This window comes from Callionymus lyra, chromosome 2, assembly GCF_982586985.1.
Source record: "Callionymus lyra chromosome 2, fCalLyr1.hap1.1, whole genome shotgun sequence".
Classification (NCBI taxonomy): domain Eukaryota; kingdom Metazoa; phylum Chordata; class Actinopteri; order Syngnathiformes; family Callionymidae; genus Callionymus; species Callionymus lyra.
This window is the reverse complement of record NC_141819.1, coordinates 17771611-17794800: the sequence shown is the minus strand read 5'-3', so window position 1 is coordinate 17794800 and position 23190 is coordinate 17771611. Positions and strand designations below refer to the sequence as shown.

Here is a 23190-nt window from a genome sequence, read left to right as displayed (position 1 = left end):
TTGAGAACCATATGTAAAGTTTTATGAATGGTCCATAACCTGTATCTATATATTGAAAATGTTTTTTGGTTTTGTCTCCCTTTTTTTCAGGGGAAATAGATTAAATCTATCCATTAGGTCTTGAATCATCCATCCTCCCAGGATGCCTACAAAAGAGGCAGTTTTACCATCAATGTCCATCTCTTTATAGACATTACCATGTGCCAACATCCAGGAAACAAGTTTTTCCTGATGCTTGATTATTGTATTTCATCAAACTCAAGGCCTCTGGGCCAAATCTGAGAGTTATTTTATGTGGTCCATTCAATGGTTGCCTTTAAATGAAATTAAGTTTCTATGTATGAAAATGCAAGTGAATAAGGAACAGGTATTTTCTATGTGAACAATTATACAGAGACTAAGAGTACAACTATCTTAGATTGAAAGGAATCTCATGGGCGATCAAATGCACTTGACTTTTGTTTGGAGCTTTCTGTAATGGACCTCATTGAGAGGCACTTAAAGATGCTGCTCCATGAACCCGAGATCGGTGGACGGACAGTTCTCTCCTTCTCTGTCACGGTACAGAGCAGAGGGAAGAGGTCAGGGAAGATACCAGCGTCCTTAAGAAGTGTAAATAAACACAAGTGCAAATAAATAGGAAGCTCTTGACTCCTGCAGCACACTGGCTCACACATAACCTGCTTACTATTCCCAGTGTGACTAAATATGCAGCGAGGAACTGAGAGGACCCGGGCACACTTCCTCACTCACACACACAGTCGTGCTGAATGACTGGGACGAGTCAAGAGCTCTCACTTGACGTAAATAAATAGGGATTTTACACTTTATGAAATCCCACTTCCAATATTGAATAGGGAAAAAAACTGGTTCCCAGAGAGATGTCCTATTTATGTAATAATGCCGCCAGAAGTTTTTCCTCTTGGAAGCAGGCATCTGTGTCAGAATCTATAACAGAAAATCCAAGAGTTCTTTCTCAACCATAGTGTGCTGGAAATACTCACAGGATAGCAGTTAGCAGAGTGATGCTGCTGCTTTTGGAGGGAAAACTATTGCATCAACTCAAATCAGATTAGATTCCCCCTCTACATTTTTCATGTACCTGTTTAAAAATGTTTTGTGCTACAGATTTGATGCCTGAGAGCTTAAAAATTGATCAAAAACTGTACAAATTAAACTTAACATCATGTTTCATTCTCAAGGACTGTGGGCCAAATATTTTTGGCTTATCAAGTCTTTTCATGAGACTCAATAAAGATTTTTATGTTGATATAGATGTTGTCTTATAAAGATACTGGTGTTTAGTTGAGGGCAAGGAACAGATATTGATGTCTGCAGATATACTTCCAATAAAATTCAAACTCATTTTGAGGGAAAGGATTTTGTTCGTGTTTGATGAAGGACAAACACAAGTATTCCTCCTTTGTGAAGTTATTACTTTAATAAGTTCTCCCCCGTCTGAAATCTCAGCGAATGAGAGGTTACGAGTCCATTTTGGCATAATAATGGATTCACTCCTCCTCCAGCCATCTGTAATCACACCTTCTTTGTTTATACAACAAGTCCCTTGGAGGTGGATACTTCCGAAATTGATGACGCTTGGTGACAAACCTCGATGTTGACCAATCACAGATGAGTAGGGCAGGGTAATGGTATGTGATTTAATTACCAGAAAAACAAGGTTTCAGTGGGTTTCATTTTTTAATGTAAAAAATTCAATTAAAATAGTTTTGTGCAAACAGTCAAACCAATCATTACAGAAGATATGACTTTAAAAAAAGTCCAAATGTTATGTATCGTTAATGGATGAAGAACGGATCTTTACAAAGAAACCAACCTGTTACACTCATTTTCCAAAACATATTCTTATTAAATCACATGCAGAAAGAAGAAAAAACAGACAAAAATAGACAAAAGCAGTTTGTATGCAAGATGAGATTCTGTTTCATAACCAAGACAAACGAGTTTGTTAGAGGCCTACTACTCATCAGAATGTTCAGTAATATTAAACATAAGAATTTTTTACCAAGTTTACAAAAATTCCTAAGATACTTGGTCTTGAGCTAGCATTGACGTCAGAGCTAGCAGTGTGAGTAACAGGCTCTTAGGAAACAGGTATCGACTGTCACGGAGATCAGACGAAAAGAGACACTCCAAGAGTGAACAGACCGATCGAGCGAGCAGTAGGCAGCACACATAGATTGCGTAACAAAGACTTATCCGGTACACTACAGCCGGACTGTGTGTTGGTAAGTGGGCGCGGGTGACGGAGTGAACTCGCCGCGTGCTGAAGAGCAGAAAATACTACACTGTTGCCATGACACGAGTGGGAAAAGAGAGGGAAGGTTGACTAATGACAGAAGAGTTTGAGGAAAGAGGAGGGTTCCTAGCGTTGTGAATCCAAGTGGAATAAGGAATAAACCATGAGTCAGCTGCTCTGGGTCTTCAGCTTCGTATCAAAGAAGCAGTTGAATTTCACTGTAGAGCCAGTAGCGATGGAGCGCAGCCAGTGATAGAAGCACTCCTACATACATGTGCTCGGCTCGCTTGATGTCCCCGCCTCTGGTTTCTTTTTTTTTTCCCCTTGTCTTTCATACAGCACACATCAAGGGACATGGATTTATGTTTTGTCTACTCTATTTACATCTCCTCTCTATGTCGAATAGAATATATTTTTGTCTGGGACATGAGAGAAGATCCCTTTTCCTGCCTCCAGAGGATTGCATTACACACAAGCGCTGCATGTCTCCTTTCTTAAGGCTTTGAAATGTGGATGTTTAGCTGCTGCATGCCTCTGCAGGGTATAGTGCACACTCAGGTTGCTCGTTGCTGACTGTCTGTTACCTGGCAGTCATAAGCTTGTCATCCACATGCTGTCTCATCAGCGCAGCCACACTTCCTCTAATCCCGACATTGCGGCGCCTTCGCCCTCCAGTGTGAATTCATGTAAACGCTGTCGTCCCTGATTTTAAAGGAAGGTTCAAGCTGCGGGATCCGTTCGCAGCCAAGTGCGCGTCTATCCTCCTCGATTCCTCTGCGCTAATCTGCCCAGTATTTAATGTAGATGCTGCTTTTGAGCCTCTTTCCATGATGGATGTATAAAGTCACAGTACCGCTGTAATCCAATTCAAAGCGCTTGTACAATGTGCTTGTCGAGAAAAACAAGTAGTTTACAATTGTCACAACAAACCGCAGAGTCTGTGCACCGCCTTACACCGGATTTGACATCATAACCCTCGTTCAATTAAAGTGTACTACGACAAACTAGGCAAGTACAGTAAAGATACATGAACATGACGGCGCCTTTTGTAAAACTAGAGCTCAAATATATTCACAAAAGGCAGTTAAATATACCAATATATGGTGCAAAGCAAGTGTTATTTTCTCCAATAAAATGTTGTGTAAGTAGAAAAGTGCCTCTCAAATGTGCACACTCAGATATGGAAGTAAGCAGGTGCCGCGTCGGTCGAGGTCGGAGGGTTGTACGTGACGTGCTTGTGCCATATGAGCACCGCGGTGCTGCCGGTGCCTTCCTTGGCACAAATTGGAAGTTTCTGTAGCTGCCTCACACACACCAATGTCAACAGTATTCTCAAGTCTTATTGTCACTTCCAGGTCCCTCTTTGATTCAGCAGACCAGAAGCATCATGCTTTACGTTCCAATGACATTTTGAGAAAAATGGGGAAAAAAACACTGTATGTCTAGTTGCATTCTACAGTTTTGTATTCCAGTGTTTGTTTTGTAGTTGTTGCCTTCATTTTGTATTCCTATGATGCATGCTGCTCCATTTTGAAAGAGATCTTGGTCTTTTATCTGGTTGTATCAAGTTTAAAAATAAATAAATATATATATATACATATAGAGAGAGAGAGGTGACACATTATGTCATAGTTGCCTTGTGTCCTGCTGAGGCCACCGTAGCTGAGATTATTATTATTATTAATACATAACAGAGGTGAGCACCTGATTTTGTGCAAATGGGAGCCTCAGCTTTATATATATATATATATATATATACAGTATATATTTCATGTTACAAGCTAATTTTTTTAGATTGAATACAGATAAATTACTTGTCAGTAGAGCATGTGAGTGTAAAAAGTTAAGCTATTTGGTTAAAATCCCCAACATGCAACTCTGTATGCTAATGTAGCCGTTAGCCTACACTAGCAAGCGCACTTTTGTAGCCAAAATGTGCTGTAAACAAGAGGAGGAAGAAGTTTTGTGTTAGAATTTTAAAAAACTTTAACTCCCTTTGCTCCAAATGTACTCATAGTGTTTGTTATGATACATTTAATTTAATCAAAGTTACCTCCTGTTAACAATGAGAACAAATGTTTATGGTGCAACATATATCAAATATTTTATGGCACGTAACATAATTTTGAGCTGAATGAACAGTTTTGGGCAAAATCTGAATCCGCATTCCCAATCTCATGTTAAATGTGAATTGAAAATATGCTGTGATTGGTTGTGAGGTTTAAAAAACAAAAAGTGTAGCATGTTGTCTGAAATATCGTGCTGAGAATGTACTGCATGATCCGACTGAACCCCATGAGTAAGAAGTGCTGATTTGCTAGTCATTCAGTCCTGTAAGAAAACTGTAGCCTTTAAATTCATATAAGGAACAAAGAGCCTCAAGAGGTTCTGGTGAAACAGCTTAGCTCAACAGTATATGTTATTAAATGCAGTTCTTTAAATACACCACCTAACCTCCTGATCACACTGAACGAGCAAAGGAGCAGTCGCTCGGTCCTTATGGTCCAGAATCAGTCCGCAGACTTCAGTGTGTGCCAGATATTTGTGTGGCAAAAGCCAGGGACCCCAGACCACTAACTTCTAATGGCCGTGGAGACAGTAGGAGCTGCTTATAGCTTCAAGAGCTGCCAGCTGGGGTCTGATGACTCTCCGGGTGAAGACGCTGACCCGCTGCCAAGAGCGTTTGGAAAATGATCGTGTGACTCATTTAAGAAAGTGTTGCTTAATGGGGGGGTTGTTGTGTATGTTTGCAGTACGATGGTGTGTCGACTCTGCAGCCATGACCTGAAAAGTGTGACCTTTATGTTGGCGGTGTTAGTTTCAGGAGACGTCCTGATGAGGGATCGTTTTTTCTGCTCCACCAGAGTGATGCAATAGCTGGGACTGGTTGCCGTGATTTTTGTCTGCGCGAACGTCTAAAAAACTCGACCTGTCTACACAAAAATGTGTATTTTTGATTCTTTTTTCTTTTCTTCTGGTTGAATAATGCAGTTTAAAGCGGAGACTGGGGGCCGCATTAAATCCACTCTACTGCCAGAAATGTTCCCCAAGACGTACTCTAGACGTGCCTCAATACAAAAATAGGTTTTTTTTATTTTCAATCCAAAATTCACCTTGTCAATGTGCTACCGGATTATCAAAAAATTGAAGTTGAATGATCCGGCCCTCCGACCTTATCTATGTCTTTTCTTGCTTAAATTATTAAAATTTTAAGATTGCCTTTATATCAGATTTTAAAATGTTATTTATATTCAATAAGATATTATTATTTCAACTTATCTTATGGCATAGTTACTGTTTGTTTTGATTTATTTTTAATTTTAAAAATCCAAGGATTTTGTTTTGGTTGCATTTCAGAATATAATAATAAAACAATACCAATGGATTAAAAATAGATTTATTAAATCAAATACAAAACATTAAAATAAAATAAGAGACATTTTCAGATCCACTTTAAAGTTTATTTAAGAAACTTTTTTTTTCTTCTTTTTTTTTTTCTTTCTTTTGCTTGACGGCTCCTTATAACAGTCAGTATACAATGTGGCCCTTGAGGAAATGTAATTCCCACTGATTTACAGGAACACCTCCTTTACACATGTTTTTCAGGCAAGAACGTCCACAGTATGAGGTTTTATTCAGGAAGAAATTGGATCAAAGCCGTCTCTGAATAAACTCTCTCTAAGCACCATCAACATTATACAGTTCAAACTGAATCAAATCTGACATTGAAAAACAAGTCGGATGTTATTCAGAAAAGAAGATTTAGCATCGTGGCGGAATTCTTTTTGCTCAAGGTCAAAGGCTAAGTAAGAAACAGGATTAAACACACGTCAAACAAAATCAGACGGTTTTCATAATGAATTATTCAGAAGTCTGCAACCTCAACTTTTGCCTCTTTTAATGCCATCTGTAAAACTCCAAGGATTATTTTAATGGGTTTAGTTGAGGTACCAGTGGACCAAGCAAGTGGGCTGTTGATGGATGGGGTTTCTCACCTTGCAAGGAATAGTCAGGCTTCACAGATTATGTTTTAACTCGCAGCAGGAGAATTTATTTCTAGATGCACCAAACTTGCCAGTGCAACCATTAGAACGATCCAAGAAAAAAAAAGATAATTGATCTGTTGGGAACTTTTTGACTCATCCATCAGCGCAATGGTCGAATTATAAAATCTCAGCATCTTCCTCAACCCAAACTCGTGCTCTTGGTACTTAATTATGACTTTTGAATAAAGCGTGTGTTTGTGCGAGTAAGTGTGTGTGTTTGTCATTTTGCTTTGTGTGATGCTTGAGGGAAGCTTTCGAATAACGTCAGACTGATTGATGGACATGCCAAGGACAGAATCGAACACAGTTTGTACAAAAAACATTTATGAGTTTGAGAAAGGTAATAAAATAAACAAAAATGAAATCAAGACATTTTTGTCAATTTTCTCTTTGAATGTTAGCAATTCTTTTCATAATAATGCAAATTTAAAAATGTTTTCTGAATTTAATATTAAGAATTTGTGTTTAAAAAAAAGAAATTCTAAATTTTTGGAATCCTTTTTTTTGCCACATTAAAGGCCCAATACGTATGGTTTTAAAAAAGTGTTTCTGGCTCCAACTTGTGTCGGAATAGTATAACTGCGATGCAATGTTTATTTTTAAATGTATGTATTTTCATACATTTCATTTCATGTCATTTTATTTAGAAAGTTATTTTACAAAATTAAACAGAAAATACATAAAACGTAAAAAAAATTAAATATTACATAGTGTTGCATTTATGTGGAATTCTAGTCTTTGTTAAAAGTAAGTAATATTATTTTCTAATCATGAAGCTCCAGTATTTATGATAGTTAAGATTGCTTCATGTCTGTTGTGTAGTGTTGTTCTAGATTTTCTGCAACTAATTATAACATAACTCCATTTAAAATTCTTTACCTCATATTTGTAGTTGCCATCCTGACAAAAAAAGTGTCCTGTTCGTACAGTATTCTGCATCCACCAAAAAAAAACACCTCCCTAACTGTAAAAATATTTCTCTAAACAAAAACAATAAAGTTGTAACCAGATGTTTTTTGCGCGGTTCAGTGAAAATGTAATTTGATTTGCCAGTCTGTCACATATCAAGCCAATGTGGCAGAAAAGATAAGAGTTCATTTCAAAACACAGGGACTCTCCCGGGCCTTGTGACGATTCAGTTTATCACAACATATTTTTATGAATTTGCACGCTGGCAGTTTAGCTCTTGTAACACTTTTGTATAATGGCGTTTTGAAGGGTTTTTACAATGCCTTTCTGGTTCGTGTTAATGGATTGGCTCCAAACTAGGGTGCTTGATAATACGGATCCAGGAGGTGCAGCTGGGCTTTGATGAGATATTGAATTTGCCAATTGTTCTTCATAAAAAGATAAAATCCATTATCATTGTACTCGTTTGGTCTCGCACTATCCATTTGGGCCTCCTTTGAAAAGGAAAGCTTCCATCATGACTGCAGGTAACTATTGAATTGAATTGAGAGAAATCCTATTATGCGGATTAAAAAGAGGTTTCACTGCCCCCATAAGTCAACGTCCCAAGATCCATTGCCCCGTTATTACTACCTCTGTGGCCGTTCCTCTTCTCCAGTCTCCTCCTTCACATTAAGCTTTGTCAGCCCAGAAAAAAACTACCCAAAAAGAAATTCAAGAGCTGTTTCTGACTATTGTTATGTATTTAGCCATTAGATTAATTTATTATCGGCCTGCTAAATATAGAAAGTAGATATTGAAGTACAAAAATGTTAATATGTAGATTGGATTATTGTGTCTAGTCTGAATATATAGCCAGATATATCCAAGATATAAATTGTAGTTCACCCAAACTTCTACTCACCCCATTGTACACTAAGGGTTGGGTTTATTTTCAAAGTAATCTATTCCTTTTTAGAGTTATAGGAAGGAATGTAAGTCCATGAAGATAACATTTAACCCTTGTGGTATTTCAGGTTCCAGATGACCCGGAGGCCTAAAAAAATAGTATTTGTTTTATCCCTTGTGTTGTCTCTGGGTCAAGGTGAACGACCTCCAATACTGCATATGTATCCATGGAAGCCTGGGAGGTCATCACCTTGACCTAGAGACAACACAAAGGATACCGCAAACACATTTTTTTTGGGCCTTCGGGTCACATTGACCCTGAGTTAACTCAAGGGTTAAATAGCAGCATGCTAGCTACAGATACGTGGAGTTGGCACTAAAGAGAAAATGTTTACGCCTTTTCTGAGAGTGATACCTTTGCTTTCCAAATGTATTGATGTTGAAACCAATTACTGCTTGCATGTGTCCAGACGCCTCCTCAGGTTTAAGATAACTCTTGAATAATGGACTACCAAGAAAATCAATGTACGACAATGATTTGAAGAATGTTGTCTTTAGCAACACAACACAATCGTATTCCCTTCTACTCTCACAAATTGGGTCCATCTAAATGTGTTATACAGTGATTATCAGGCAACATATACAATTATGGTCATGTTTTCTTTTATCACATATTGAACAAACCAGAGCAAGACAATGTTCAGCAATCACACCTGGCTGTGAACTGAACTAAATCCAACAAACAATCTGAAATAGGACTTTACAAATACTAGCAAGAAAATCCTGTTAATTGTGAACCATGAAAAGTTGAGAGGCTACTAAGAATTAACCACTCATTTAGGATCGTTTTTCAGTTTAAAATGTATATTTAAATCAAGGTTTTCCATGAACAAACACCTGCCAATGTTAAGTTAACCCTGATGTTAACTTAATTTGTGTCCCTTAATGCAACGGTTGCTATAGCAGAAACCAACAGTCACTAGCAACATCACCAGCAGTGACTTAACCTCAGGGAAAATAGAATTTAGAAGTAAAAAAATATATGTGCAGTGGTAAGAACAAAATATAAAATCAGGATTACCTCCATATGTCCACAATACAAGTTAGATCTGTTGAGTGTCATGAAGAAAAAGACTCAAATCCTCAAAAGCTCGTGGCCAGAAGTTACTCATTAAGTCTCTTTTTCTTCCAGTCGGCTCTTCTAATTTAAAGTTTATTATGACTAATCACGTTTAATTACCTCGAGACTCTGCTGGACTTCCTTTTTTTCCCCATCAAAATGGCCTTCTGTGAATAGTCTTTCCTAATAAAGGGACACACATCACATTTTTGGTTTCATAGATCCATCTGGATAAAGACATAAAAGGATTTGTCTTTCACTTTTACAGCTTATCATGGAACAAATCAAACAGGTGATGCACGAACATAATCAACTTCAATGTGACTGGAAAGAAAAAAACGATGTTGCCAATATTGTTTCAAAGTTGTCTGAGAGGTTAGTCGTCTCCACGCTCACCTTTTGATTGGTTGTCATGTGAAATGACCTCCTTGGCAGATGTATGTCTCGGGGCTTCTCCAGTTCTATGTCATAAGATGACTTCCAAAACTATCCGGTGGCAGCAGTGAGGCGTTTTTCTTTAGGGATGCACTGCTCCAGGGCGCCATATATTTCTGAAACATCAGTATCCATTTAACAGGTGGTCTCGAGCAGAGCGTGTCCCGTGAATTCTCACAGTTATTCTAGTATTCGCCTGCGCTTTTAAGGTAGAGACGCTGCTGGACTGTCAGCCTTCCTTTTTTCCCTCCATCAAGCACCATCTCTCCATCTGTTTAGTTCCAAGGAGCTGCAGATTGAGGCAGCACCATATGATACAGAGCATAAATTATGAAAACGCTATAATTCATATCTATATGTGTGTGTGTGTGTGTGTGTGTTATAATAAGTGTAATAGAAATGATGTGCTCAACGAGTCAACATGTGACCTGGTTGTGTCTCTGCAAACACTGGTGCACAGCATTCACAGATGGTGTTCTAAAGATACAAAGCCTAGAATATCTCACCTCAGACAGCATTCCTGAGCTAGATTTCTATGATGGAATAGCTTCTTCTATTTCTATGGAAGAACCCAACACAAAAAAAAACACCTGGTTGCTCGGTGTCAGAGCTGGTATGTTTTTTGAGTTACATCCCCAAATATCAGGACAGAAATACCTTCAGTTTGTTTTTCTGTCTGAATTTCTTCCCTCGGATCCCTCCAGCATATTTGACGGAAACATCAACCAGGATAATGATCGAGGTGTGCATGAAGAAAAAGGATTTCTCCGCACTACAAACAAAGCCAGAACATTGAATGATACCGAAAAGATTAAGAGATTTTGTGTACTCATTTAAGCATGCAAAATAGCACCCTGTGTCTACTTTTATTGCTAGAACTTTGTCAGTGTGAACACAAGTGTGACATGCACGTGTCTTCTCCAACAGAGGGAAGTCAGATCAACAACAACGTGAGCCAGAGCTCCAACATGGGCCAGCAGCATCCGTATCCCGCCCTCAGCCAGCTGACCCACGTCTACGAACAGCAGCAGCAGCAGCAGCAGCAGCAGCAACAGCAGCAGCAGCAGCAGCAGCAGCAGCAACAGCAACAGCAGCAGCAGCAAAACAAAGATCTGAACAAGTATGCATCTTTAAAGGCTGTGGGTGAGTGTCAGCTTCCTCCACTGTTCCCTTTTTTTTTCTTTTAATTAATCAAATTTATTTCACGGTTTGAGATTGGCAGCGTCTTTAGCGCTGTTTTGTAAAGCCGTGGTTTGATTTGCCAGCTGTTGTTGCCGTCTCTGATCATAGCAGGGTTACACAGAGTTTGCTCATCTTTTTTGGAAAAGTCACCATCTGTCCCCATCAGCTGCACAGAATCACAACAAAAAAACATCATCCCAAAACACAATTTCTGCTTGGGTCAGGAGGTCTTCAGGAAGAACGGTTAGTGTATTAGTTGATGGATGAAGCAGCTGTTGACTCTTTAACTGTCTTAAACATGAGTTTCTCGCACCAGATGTATCACTTTCACATGTCCTCTACTTATTTGACATGAAGCTGTCAATCGAAAGTCTCCCGGTGAACCGCCTAAGAACACAAAGATTGCTTCGTAAATCCAATTCAAGACTATTTTTCTCTGACTTGTCGCTTTATCGGATGATTATCGTAATAAACGCAGCCTGTCACTTCTGCGCCTGCATGCCAAGTAGCAAAAAGTCAAATATACGATAGCTGTGACATATGTGGGTGTAGAAATATTCACACCGCCAGTGAAAGGCGGTGGCTCATTTGCGAGACATTAAATGTGACTAATAATCCAAATAGGATATAGTGCTGATGAAAAAACAAGTAATATTGCTCTACTTTACCACACGAAAGGATGTCGTGCTCCATTTTGTTCAGACTTCCTAGATAGTGGTCAAAGACTGACGTCAGAAATGCCAAGGTTTTTTTTTTTTATAGCAGCGACTGATAACAGAAAATTGTGCATCCATCTGAAGTGAAAAATTGTGTCATGTCAGAGGATCAGAGAACGAAAGGGAGTCTTCCTCGACGCAACATTTTGCACTAATATCAGACGAGGGGAAGCGATCCGTCATACTAGAGGCAGACAGACAGCAGCTCTCATAGATCACAGAGCAGACTCGCAGCAGGAGGATGAGGATCTAGTTTTACTGACTCTGAATATGGTCTTCACAAAAAAGTGTGTCACAGATATACACTAAAAACAACAAGGCTAAAACCCCAGTCCACCTGCGGGAATATATAACACATTATTATCAACATACTTTTGTGCATGGATGATTTCTGTCGCTTTTAATTCTTACTTACACTTTAGCTGTAACTCAAGGTCAGAAGTAGAGCATATCTGGATGGATGAATTTATATTATTAAGATGTAACATGATTGGGCACAAACACTATCTCAGTCACCAAGACGCTCCTTAGAAACTTCCTTATAACACAATCTCAAAACTCTCTCTTAAAGATGAAATCTTGTTTACCAAAACCACGAGCATCAATCGTCAATGTTTGTTACAGGTGTCATTAATCCCAGAAGTCTCAACCTTCAAAGGGACTTGTTGTATAAACAAAGCGGGGCCTGATTACAGTTGGCATTATTACGTCATAATGGACACCGCCCTCGTAACCACTTTGCCAAGATATAAAGTAATAACCATCGTCATGATGAGAAAATTGCTGCATCTTGGCGAGAAAGATCTCAGAATAGTGCGGTTTATAGCTTATTCTTTTTGGCAAGAATAGAATCAGGAATACCTGCTAAATCCTCAACAACATCAGAAATGACAAAGAAGAAGATTTGCCTAGTTGGAGTAGCATTGTTAGAAAATGTATAAGTCAGTGACACGACATACGACAAAGGAACTACAAACTAGAATGAGCTATTTTAGACCCATTCACAACGTAGTCACGATGATCAAGGCCAGCCAAGTCACAGTCCCATTTAAATAAACACACTTAGTACACTTTCCCAAAAAGTTAAATTAATACTTTGGTGGGTGTTTTTTTGCTTTGTTGTTTATCGTCTGGGTTCGGTTTATCTGTGTTTATTTATTTATGCGCATGGTTCGAAGGGAGGAGTTTCACCTTAGTTTAGTTACGCTGTTTCAGGACCAACCAGAAGGTGCACACTTTGCCAAGCGTCCAAGTCTGAAGACCAGAAAATACCTGCTGGCTTCAAGGCTTTCTGCAAACATGCTTGCGTGAACACTTGATGAATTTAATCTTTTTGCCCTTTGTTTCGTTTTTCCAAACCAGATGTTGCACCTGTGCTGATTTGATTGAACCATTGATTTACAGTTGGTTTAGACACAGTTTAAATTCAGCTAATGGTGGGTAAACTTAAAATCAAAGTTTGTTTCCGTTTGACTAATATATCAAACCTTTATTGTGAAAGAAATCCAAACCAAAAAGAGTCCTCTCATTAAAAATACATTGAGGGGATTGATCTCCGTAGGGAGTGAAGTGTACACATATATTAAGAAGCTATATAGCTGAAATCTGGCAAGATTAAAGGGAATATAAAATCCGTCTGACTCGGTTTCGTGTGTTTCTAACAAATAAATCAGTAGGTGTTTGAGCAGCTCTCAGCTCAGGTACTGGGCACATTGACAGAAAAAAAGACAGACTTATAGCAGTCAATCAAAACCCAAATTAGCAATAATTATCCACCTGTTTTGAATGTTTAACATCTTCTGCTTAAGGAAAACCATAATCATCAGAGACGAAGTGAAACCTTCAGTTCAATTCTGATTAATTGTGGGCAACTGACTTTGCTAATTCCACTTTCCACTGTCTTATTGTGTCCTCCTACACTCGTCCAGTCTGCCTCGACTTTAACCGTCCTTTCTCTTCCCGTCAAGCTCCCGCCCACCGTTATCATCATCACCTGTATCATCTCCATCCCACAATGTGCCATTATGTTCGCTTTTTTTTCCCCCCCTTGTTGCATCCGCCTTCTACATCTGCTATCTCCTCCTCATGCCCTGACCTTCCTCCTTCAAACTCGCACTCTTCCAGATCACTCCTCGCGGAGTAATTGGCCGACTGATCTCTATCCACCCTTATCTGATTCTATATCTTTAATTGAAGAGGGCGCCTGCTACAGCCGCCCTGCACTTGTCGGACAGGTTTCTATTCCACAAGTGTTTCCTGATGAAAAACTGATTAGAAATGTTTAGTGGTGTATCTGGTTACCGATAAATTGATGTGATCAAAAATTCCATTTAAAAAATAGAAGAAAAAAATAAAATTATTTTTATTATCCAATTTCTTTTTCCTCGTCCAGTAAATCCCCTGTTGGCTACAACCACAGCTACGATCAACAACACTTTCCCCAACAGCCCAAACTGACTTTTTTCCTTTTTCTTTAATTGCCTTTGCCTTTTTCCCAATGGTCTGGAGAGCTCGCCTGATAAGCTGCACTTCTTCAATCAATAACCCTCTCCGACGTCCCCTAGTGCATCGGTATAAGGTCACTTTATTGGATTCTAACAGCATCTAGCAGGACTAAAACTAACTAATAAAGGCCCCTGATGCAGAGCTGTGAATCAACTTTAAGTACTTTGAAAAGTCCAAATGACCAATTATGTTCCACATCTAATGCTCACAAGTCCTGTTTAAACGTCGACACTGGAAGATTAAAGGGGAAGATACAGTACTTTCATTTAACCTGATTTGTTTATTGAAGTTTCTGGTTAGTTGGTTCAAAAGAAAAATGGTTACCTGCTACCATTTTGTCACCAAGATTCTCCTTCCAAGTCTTACAGGAAGGCTAAGTGGTAAAATCAAAGCAAGCTCAAAGATTTCCGATGTTAGTTTTTTGGGCCAGATGTTTGCGTACCTCACTTTGAGGTGCTTGGGATTAAAGTGATATGTAGGTTTCTCAGTGATGTACTTGTAGAGTCGCCTCTATCTTCTCTTCAACAAGGCAGGTGCAATGAAAGATACTTTGATGTGGTTTTTTGGGTTTCAGGTTCAACAAAAAGTTGATTACCCGGGCAACATACTCCATAACTAGATGTATCACTTTGAATTAACCGTGAAAAATACTGCGTCTGGTGAATATCAGACCCAGTAGGTGAATGACGAATAGGAGAAAGTCTGTCATTTTCAATTGCCTTCAGTCTTTAAACATCAGTCTGGTTAAATGTAATATGTGTTAAATTAAGTTCCAAACTCTAAATTGAGATAATTGTTAAGGACAATGTCAATTAAAGACATTTTATTTCCCAACTGCAGGCTACACAAGACCATATTTCCATAAAATCAACCCTTTCATTTGTTTTATACTTTAAAATGAGTCCAACTCAAGTCACCTGTGGTTGTGTTTCGACCATATCACCTTGGTCCTTGAATTTCTAGATAAAATTGTGTAAAGTTGATGCACTTCGCTTTAAATGGCTGATATTGTTGGAAAGACAAGAAAAAAAAAACTTTTCCAGAGAAGGTTCTTTTAGTTTCTAAAACTATCTTTTATAAAATAGTAGAATTCTGGACTCTTGAAACATCCATAAGATTCACTTCCTTCAAGACAGCGCAACCTTTTTTTAAAACATTTTTGTCACGTTGTGTAGTTTCGACCCACACTTACTTCATTCACAGGGTTGAGGCAGAAACAATATTAAAATCACAAGGTCTTGTTCTATGTCGTGACAATTATTCCCAAAAACATTTGTCTTGTTAATCAATGTTTACTTCAGCTCACTTTTTAAATAACTTAATATTTTAATCTTTAAATTCTCAATCAGTGCCTGAAACTTTACCAGCATGAGAAAGAAAAAGGGGAGGTTGAAGAAAGTAGGAATGTTGATCTCTAAATCATCATCAGAGGTAAATGTCAGGAGAAAACAGTGATCATTATTTCTCCAAACAACATTTTTATATCAGGGACAAATAGGACGACTCCAGGCCAGGAGTTGGTCTTGGTACTTTGTGTGAATGCCACACACGTAAGCAGGTTCAACGCTAAAGGGGGCTATTGAAGCACATTATTATTGTAAAAACCTGTAGGCTTTAATGGTTCCATTAGTTCTGTAAGTGACGGAAATATATTGCAGTTGACGGCATGAATTAAACGTCTGAGAGATGATTGTAGTTGTTTTAAGTAGGGCAGCACGTCCATCACTTGGGTTGAATACAGCGAAGACACGCTGCAATGAAAGTCTAATCCTAATAAGGTCATTATGTTATCGCCGCTCAGGGACTTCAGAGTAGCTCTAGTTGATTTTTTTTTTTCTTTCTTTGCATAATGTGTGTGAGTCCCTGTGGGACGCTGGCCTTCCACAGGCAGACGTTACAGCTGTGTGTTCCATTCCCGCTCACCTCCTCTGCCTTGATGCGTGCACCGCTGGACTGAGTGCCTCGGGATTGATTCACCTGTCGTCTGAGCGAGTTCGATCCCCCACGGGCAGTCTCACGGCGGCGCAGACCCTCTTTTTCCTCCTCCCCCCCCACACCTCCTTCCATCCCTTCGTCGGGCCGCCTGCTCGCCTCTCTGCCATTCACAGAGCAATAAAGTTGATTTATATTTATACGGCGTTCGAGCAAACTCACTGAGCCTGTTAACTTTATCTTCAAGGACATGGAGACAAGAAGGGCTAAAGAGGGATGAATTGTCAGTGAACACGGATAAGACAGAACATATTTCATAGTGATAGCTGGAGCTGGGTGACAATGAGTGACAGAGGAGAATAAATACATGGCAGTAAACCAGAGCAGTGAGAGGAAATCCTCAGGTTGTAAACCACTCACAATTGTCGCAGATCTTTTAATTATGTTGGTTTAGTCTGGATTTCAATCCTTCCTTTAGTAACCTATGCATGAAACTGGTACACGTTTGGTTCTACAAACACGTTGCTGCACTGGTTAGAAAAAACCCTTTGGTTTGAAATATGAGTGAGGTGGGATCAAGTTTTTTTTTTTCAAGGCCCAATAACAGTTCCTGGAAACAGAGATAACCGTTTGACAAGTTGTAAAATGACTGATACAAAATTCTAGATAATAAATCAATGATTGTCTCCAGTACACACTGGACAAGTTACTTGACTACATTAGTACTAATGAGTAGAATGTGGTGCAAGTGATGTTTATCCCAAGTGTCTTTTTTAGGTTAGGTCTTTGAAGGATGTGTCCAATACTGAAACTCCGATTCATCTATATTGAGTCTTTCTAAAAACTCTTCTATAAGATTCCTGCTACTCCCGAAAAACTTCCTTTAATATTTACAGGTAGTTTAAACTTACATTGATCAAAAATAAACTGATCTTGGACCAGTGTAAACTCTCCTATCTGCCAAAACTGTATCAATAAGAACATAAGAAAAGCAAATATGTATTCACTTTTCCCAAACTGCTCCTCTATAACTTGTATATTTTCTGTTGCTGTGTTTTTTACAGCTGCCAAGTACAACGGTGAGGTCTACAACAAGCGACGGCTGATGGAGCTGCCAACGAAAGGCGGACTTCCCCTTCAACCAATGGGGAACTCGAGACCATCCATGGGCAACATGTCATCGATGAATTCACAAATGACCACCAACCCAATGGCATCAAACCCTATGGCTTTCAACCACATGAATCCCACCATCACACAAATGGCTTCCATGAAACCCATGCTGTCCATGACACACATGACCTCCCTCACACCAATGACCTCCTTAGGCCCGCTGACACCAGAGCCGGTGGCGACCTATGTCACAGAGATGCCCACCATCTCCTCCGTCTCCACACTCCCGACAGAACGGCACGGGGCCGTGGGCGGGGGACTGAAGCCGAACGGTCATAAACCTAAGATCAGCCATGGCCATGCAGCCCACAGCTCTCACAGCGTTCACTCTCATGCTCACAGCCACAGTAGCAAGCCGCCAGGGCTTGGCCCCACCTCCCTGGCACATATGGCAGGGACTATGCCAGGTGGTACATCCATGAGCTTCTCTAGGGTGTCGGAGACGACCATGGGCTCAAGCTCAGCCACAATGGGCCGCTCTTTGGCATACAGTTCCAATACGATTGCAGCTGGGCATGCAATGGGTTTGGGGTTGAAGGGCTGGGATGGGACTGAGACGGTGGGGCGAAGAAAGACCTACGGGCACAAGAGGCCTCAGTGTACCATTTTGGAGCCAAACCAACTGCACGGCACCAGAGTTCACAGCCACAGCCAACACTTCCTCCCCACACAGCCCTACTTTGTTACCAACAGCAAGACAGAAGTGACTGTGTGAGAAGATTACGCGGTCAACAGAGGCCAAGGGTGCATGTGGACTGGTGTCTCATTCATCTCTGAGTGGAGAAACCAATCGTGGGCTGGTCATAAATACAGATGTGTATGTATGTTCTTGTGAAGAAGTCGAGGCTTGTTAGTATTAGTGAACGATTGTCATGACTTTGTTGAGGGACGATGGAAGGGTGTCCGAGCAGTCCTCGGTTCAAAGAGAGTTCATCAATCAAATTCTTCAACAGATCACGTTGCCAAACGGAAGGGGACTGTAACGGCAACAAGCCTATAGAGCAGGGATGTCTGTACACATTTACACAGCAAGTATCTACTCTGTAATGTTCCCCAACATTTCAGCGAGGGAACACCATTAAGACACAACTGCTGACAATGAATTTTGGGGCTATCCGAACCAAAACCAGAAGCAATATGAAGGATCCAGTGCAGAGCACCAAGCATCGTGGGAAAGGAACACGGCGAATTCACTCACAGACCCTGAGAAAGCACCGACTGGTTTGGAGAAAAATATCATTCCCTCACGCTTCAACTACGAATCTCTTGAGGGCTTAGAAACAGATACATGGCATTGGTGCTAAGCTCTGGACTGCAGACATGCCGGGCTTTGTAGTAAAGCTATTCAAAAGTGCTTTCAAATCTCTGCAGCTAAAGGTCGCTCATTTCTATGAGGCTGCAGACGGAAGAAGGAGTCGGAATGGCATTGTTTTGGATCTTGTCTGCATGTCGAGAGATGGCGAAGAGGAGGTAGATGGTTGGTCGGTATATGGATGTTGCAGCAGCTCTTTAGTGCATCATTATTGTATAAACACAAATGTGCACAATCATGCATGTGCAGACACTTTGGGACATTCGTTACCCACTAGGGCTTTGTCATCGTTTTAATATTATGTTTATGATTTCCTTTCCATTAACTTACATGTTCTCAAGTAAAAATTTTAATCTACATTTTTTTGGCAGGCAGGGAACTACCTTTTCACATAAGGATATAATTTTAATATTTATAAAAACCTTGCCATATGATTTTCCCAAAACAATTTGATCCAAATTTCTGTATCAAAGTACAGTACTATGAATATTTTGCCTGCCTTAGGGACCAAAAGTAAGGCACTATGAAGCCCAAGGCATGATGTGGTAAAATATTTTTAAATATATTTGTGGCCATTATTTAATTTTTTACCATGGTGTGTAATATCTATGTATAGATATTCAGATTTGTAACAAAAAAATTTGTAATATCTCTACTAGGCTAAGGAATCGCAGAATACAGAGTTCAAATAAAAACTCTCTGGTATCAATTATGTGACACTAGAGAGTTTATTCCTTAAAATAATGACTCTTATTATGACTAATGCCAAAATACACAGTATAACAAATGCCGCAACACTGACCAAAAAGAAAGAAGCCATGGGAGAGCAAGTCTGCTACTGTAGCCGCAACACAATAAGCTTTGTAAAATATCAATATTAATATTCGTGGCCACTAATCTATTTATTTATTTTTTCTACCATTTCATGTCGGAGCTCTATAGAGCAAATCGAGAAGTATGACAAATAAAGGCAGGAATATACTTGCTTTCAAATATTCATTTTCTTTAAGTATTTTAAACATTTGAATAGCATACCTAGCATAAACAGTGATGTTTGGTTCAAATGTACAAGTTTTGCTTAAAACTTTTTACAATTAAAACATTGCATGTGTTGCAATTGATGTTCGAAATGTCGATTATCATTCCTATAGTCATTATATTACTGCCAACATGGAAAAAAGTATTTGAAATTATTTACTTTCACACATATAATGATATCAACATCACTTTATCTTTTTTTGGGGCCAATAACTCATTTTCAAAACTTTTTATGTCACACAGAAGGTATACAAGTGGAAATAGTAGCAACAATTGCTAACACTAACTGTTACAGTTACAGTTTGTCAAGCGTTACGCCTTCTTTTAATAATGGAACTGTACGTGGTACGTGTCCTTTTAACTACTTTTTCTTGAGATTATTGTTAATTATCATGTTATTCATTTGTTTTTTAATGCATTGCAAGTGTATTCCTGGACTTTCTGTGTCTTTCTAGCCTCTTTGGTGTTAAGTTAGAGGGAGGGGTTCAAGTCACACCAGCCAATCATCATTCTTCCTTGGAAAGGGGGCGCTTCAGAAGAAACAAGGTGGGCGTGAAATCCGCTTCCACCGTTTGTTGTCGACGTAAAGAACCAAGCTCGACGCGATTACGAACTTCATTCCAGCTATGGCTGAAATAAACGTTGCAAGCATCTGGTGAAAAAAAAATGGGAAAAATGATAATCTGGGTTAAGAAACTTCCACTGACAAACAGATCAAAGCAGCGTGTTACATATTCTCATGTGATTCATCATCATCTGCAGCCACTTATTGTTTCGGCATGGAAATCAAAAGTGCTTTTAAATGATACATCATCTTTACTCTGGCGAGACGACTGAGCAGTGGTTGAGTGTCTGAATTGAGCAGAAGCCAAAACATGTTTTACGATCTTGGCTGTTTTAATCACGTGTTGAGGTTCAGCTGTCGTAGAATGTTGCTCACGACCAGTGGCAGGATCTTTAGCATCACTTGTGATTATATACCAATAAGAACAAACGTTTTATTTAAGTCTGCTTGACATGTCAGACATTAAAATGGCCGTCAATACAAAACAACATTTAGCATATCTGCGGCAATATTCTTGGTCATGATGGCACGATGGAGACATCTTAATACAATCAATTCCTTGGTTGGCTGAAAAACCCAACTAGGTCTTGGTCGGCATTAAGAGCTGCGTTATTTTTAAAACCCTTAAATGCCATAAACATAAACCTTACAGCAAAAGATACTGATAAAATGCCAGTAATTAGGAACTGTGTTGCCAAAATGAAAGGGGTCAAGATGCTGTGGAAGGATAACCAATGAAGGTTGAGACTACCAAAGCTCTCAGAGGCGTAGGTTACCTTGAAACAGGTCATGATCGATTTCTGTAAAAAATGGTGTCAGAAGTAGGATGGTATGCATAAGGGTCTTTCAATAACATTAATATGTAGTACGGTACATGAAAGACCTACAGCAATATTGGCGGTGAAAATCCATCTCCATGACAAACCCAAAAAACTTCTTCAGATAGTCAGAATACTCCCTCTAATCTGGGCCCTCAACCAACACTCTGACTTGGGGTTGTCTGAGGTAGTCTTGGCAAAGGGCGGTCTCCTGGAACTTGATGTTTATAAGCGGTGCAAATGAAGGGCAACCACTATGGCTCCTAAAAAAAACAACCTCCACACATGAATAAAAAATTAAGCCAGTTAAGATGAGAGCAGACATCGGCGCAGATATTTCTCGCACCACATGCTGCGACGCCCCTGCAGCTGTCACATTATTTGAAAAGCAAGATCAAAAATAAGCATGGAACTGGATTTCGGAAGTCGCCAGGGCATTAAAAAGTATCTCATCACAAACACACATGTACAGAGCGCTACTGCATCGCTACACAAAGACTAAAAACTCAGTACTGTTGTACACAAAAGACTGTGAAACTCCAGACCTAAGGCCCCTTTGTAGCGAGAACTATTATGCTTTTTTATATACACGTATATAAGTATTAGCAGACTTTTTCTCTATTATTATTTTTTTTCCTTTTTCATGTTTTTGGGCTTTTTCTCCATGTTTGAAATTGTCAAGCTTCGCAGAAATGTCTTGGACGACACACAACCGGAGCTGTGATGAATCTGTACAGTCATGATGACACACGCTCGCCACGAATCCCCCCCGTGTACAGCGTTCCAGCCGGAAAAAAAAACCAGTGATTGATTCTGTGTGCCAAAAGATGCAATTCAGTTGTCATTTGATATTACCGTGTGTCCTTTTGAACACCGCACACCTTTTTACTCACTTTTTATGGGTGTTTTTGCGTGTGATGAAAAGCACTGAACAAGAATAATCAATGATTTGCTTTTTTTTTTTTTTTGTATGTAACAGAGAAGTGGGTCAATGTTCGCTCAGGATGTAAATTATCAGACCCCATTGACTTTATCCACTAATGCGGAAACGTGGAAATATGATCCGTCCTGGTCACCACTCGCTGATACGTCTTCGCGGAAAGACAGTCAGCGAGTGAGAAAGCAGAGCAGCCACTGGAACCATCTGTTATCGAAAGGTGGAATCCTTGTGTAAAGAAACAAAAAAAAAAAAGGGCCCTTCCTTCATAGCAAAATGAAAAAGAGCGAGAGAGGGAATCGGTATCACTGGCAGGGTCACAGAAGATGGGGTCAATAGCACACATGACTGACTTTCGGAAGCAGCCATGTCTGACATTTTACTTCAGATGAATCAGGTCGAGAGAAAAAAAAACATTCCACTGCAGAAACAAAAGAATAACCAGTTGTGTAGTTCAGAGCCAAATGTTTCAGTTTAGGTCAGATTTTTTTATTTTGTTCTTGTGAAAGAGATAATTGCTAAGAAATCACAAACAACTCGGTCCAGCACTGCCTGCTGAAAACCTTTAACGACATCCACAGAGATCTATTTTTTGCACCTTCTACCACATATGTAAAGTTTATTGCCACAAAAAAAAAAAAAGGTTTGCTAAGATTGTTCAAGTGAGATTTGTGGAAATATTTTATATTCACCGAATTTATTGACCTTATCAGTGTTACTCATGATGTGCATTTTAGCAAGATTGTGTTGCAATGTGCATAGCCTTCGTCATATTTGATTTGTGTAACCCAAAAATGAAACACCTAGAATACACTTTAAAATAGTGATGCAAAATGTGTTTTTTGTTTACATTTTAAATATTTAATATATGGGCTTTGTATGATCGACCATGTTCCTCCAGGAGTGAACGCACACGTGTGTAGACGATTGCTTAAAAGACCATTAAAAATGTCTAACAAATAATTGTTGGTTTTGTTTATTTCCTTTCATCAGTCAGCATCAAACCTTTATTTATATTAGTAATCAAGTCGCTGCGGACCATCTGGAGTATTTTATATCAGTGATTCAAAATCTGATAAAAATGACTGACTGGAGATAGAAATGCAAACACAACCAAATATATATATATTTTAAATCTCATTATTAGCCTTTTTTGCTCATTTGATCTTGATTGTCAAATTGGACTTACTATTTATCCAGCTTGTTAAAATGCAGAGAGTCTCTGCTTTCACTCAAATCTACAGCCAACCAATAAAAGTGTGTTTGACACCTTAAAAACCCAATTAAACAATTAGAATAATCTGAAATCTTGACTTTTTTAGAACCATTTCGTGCATCACTATTTTAATACATC

General features: G+C 39.3%; 1 protein-coding gene across 1 annotated transcript in view; it reads left to right on the top strand.

Annotated features, from left to right (window-relative positions):
* Positions 1 to 22799, top strand: part of shisa9a (shisa family member 9a) — a 56170-nt gene extending 33371 nt beyond the window's left edge. Inside the window, exons 3-4 of the mRNA XM_087783790.1 lie at positions 10586 to 10801; positions 17058 to 22799. Coding sequence (XP_087639916.1) covers positions 10586 to 10801; positions 17058 to 17881 — 1040 coding nt within the window. The 3' untranslated portion in view covers positions 17882 to 22799. The remainder of the gene's footprint in view (positions 1 to 10585; positions 10802 to 17057) is intronic.
* The last annotated feature ends 391 nt before the right edge of the window (positions 22800 to 23190 follow it).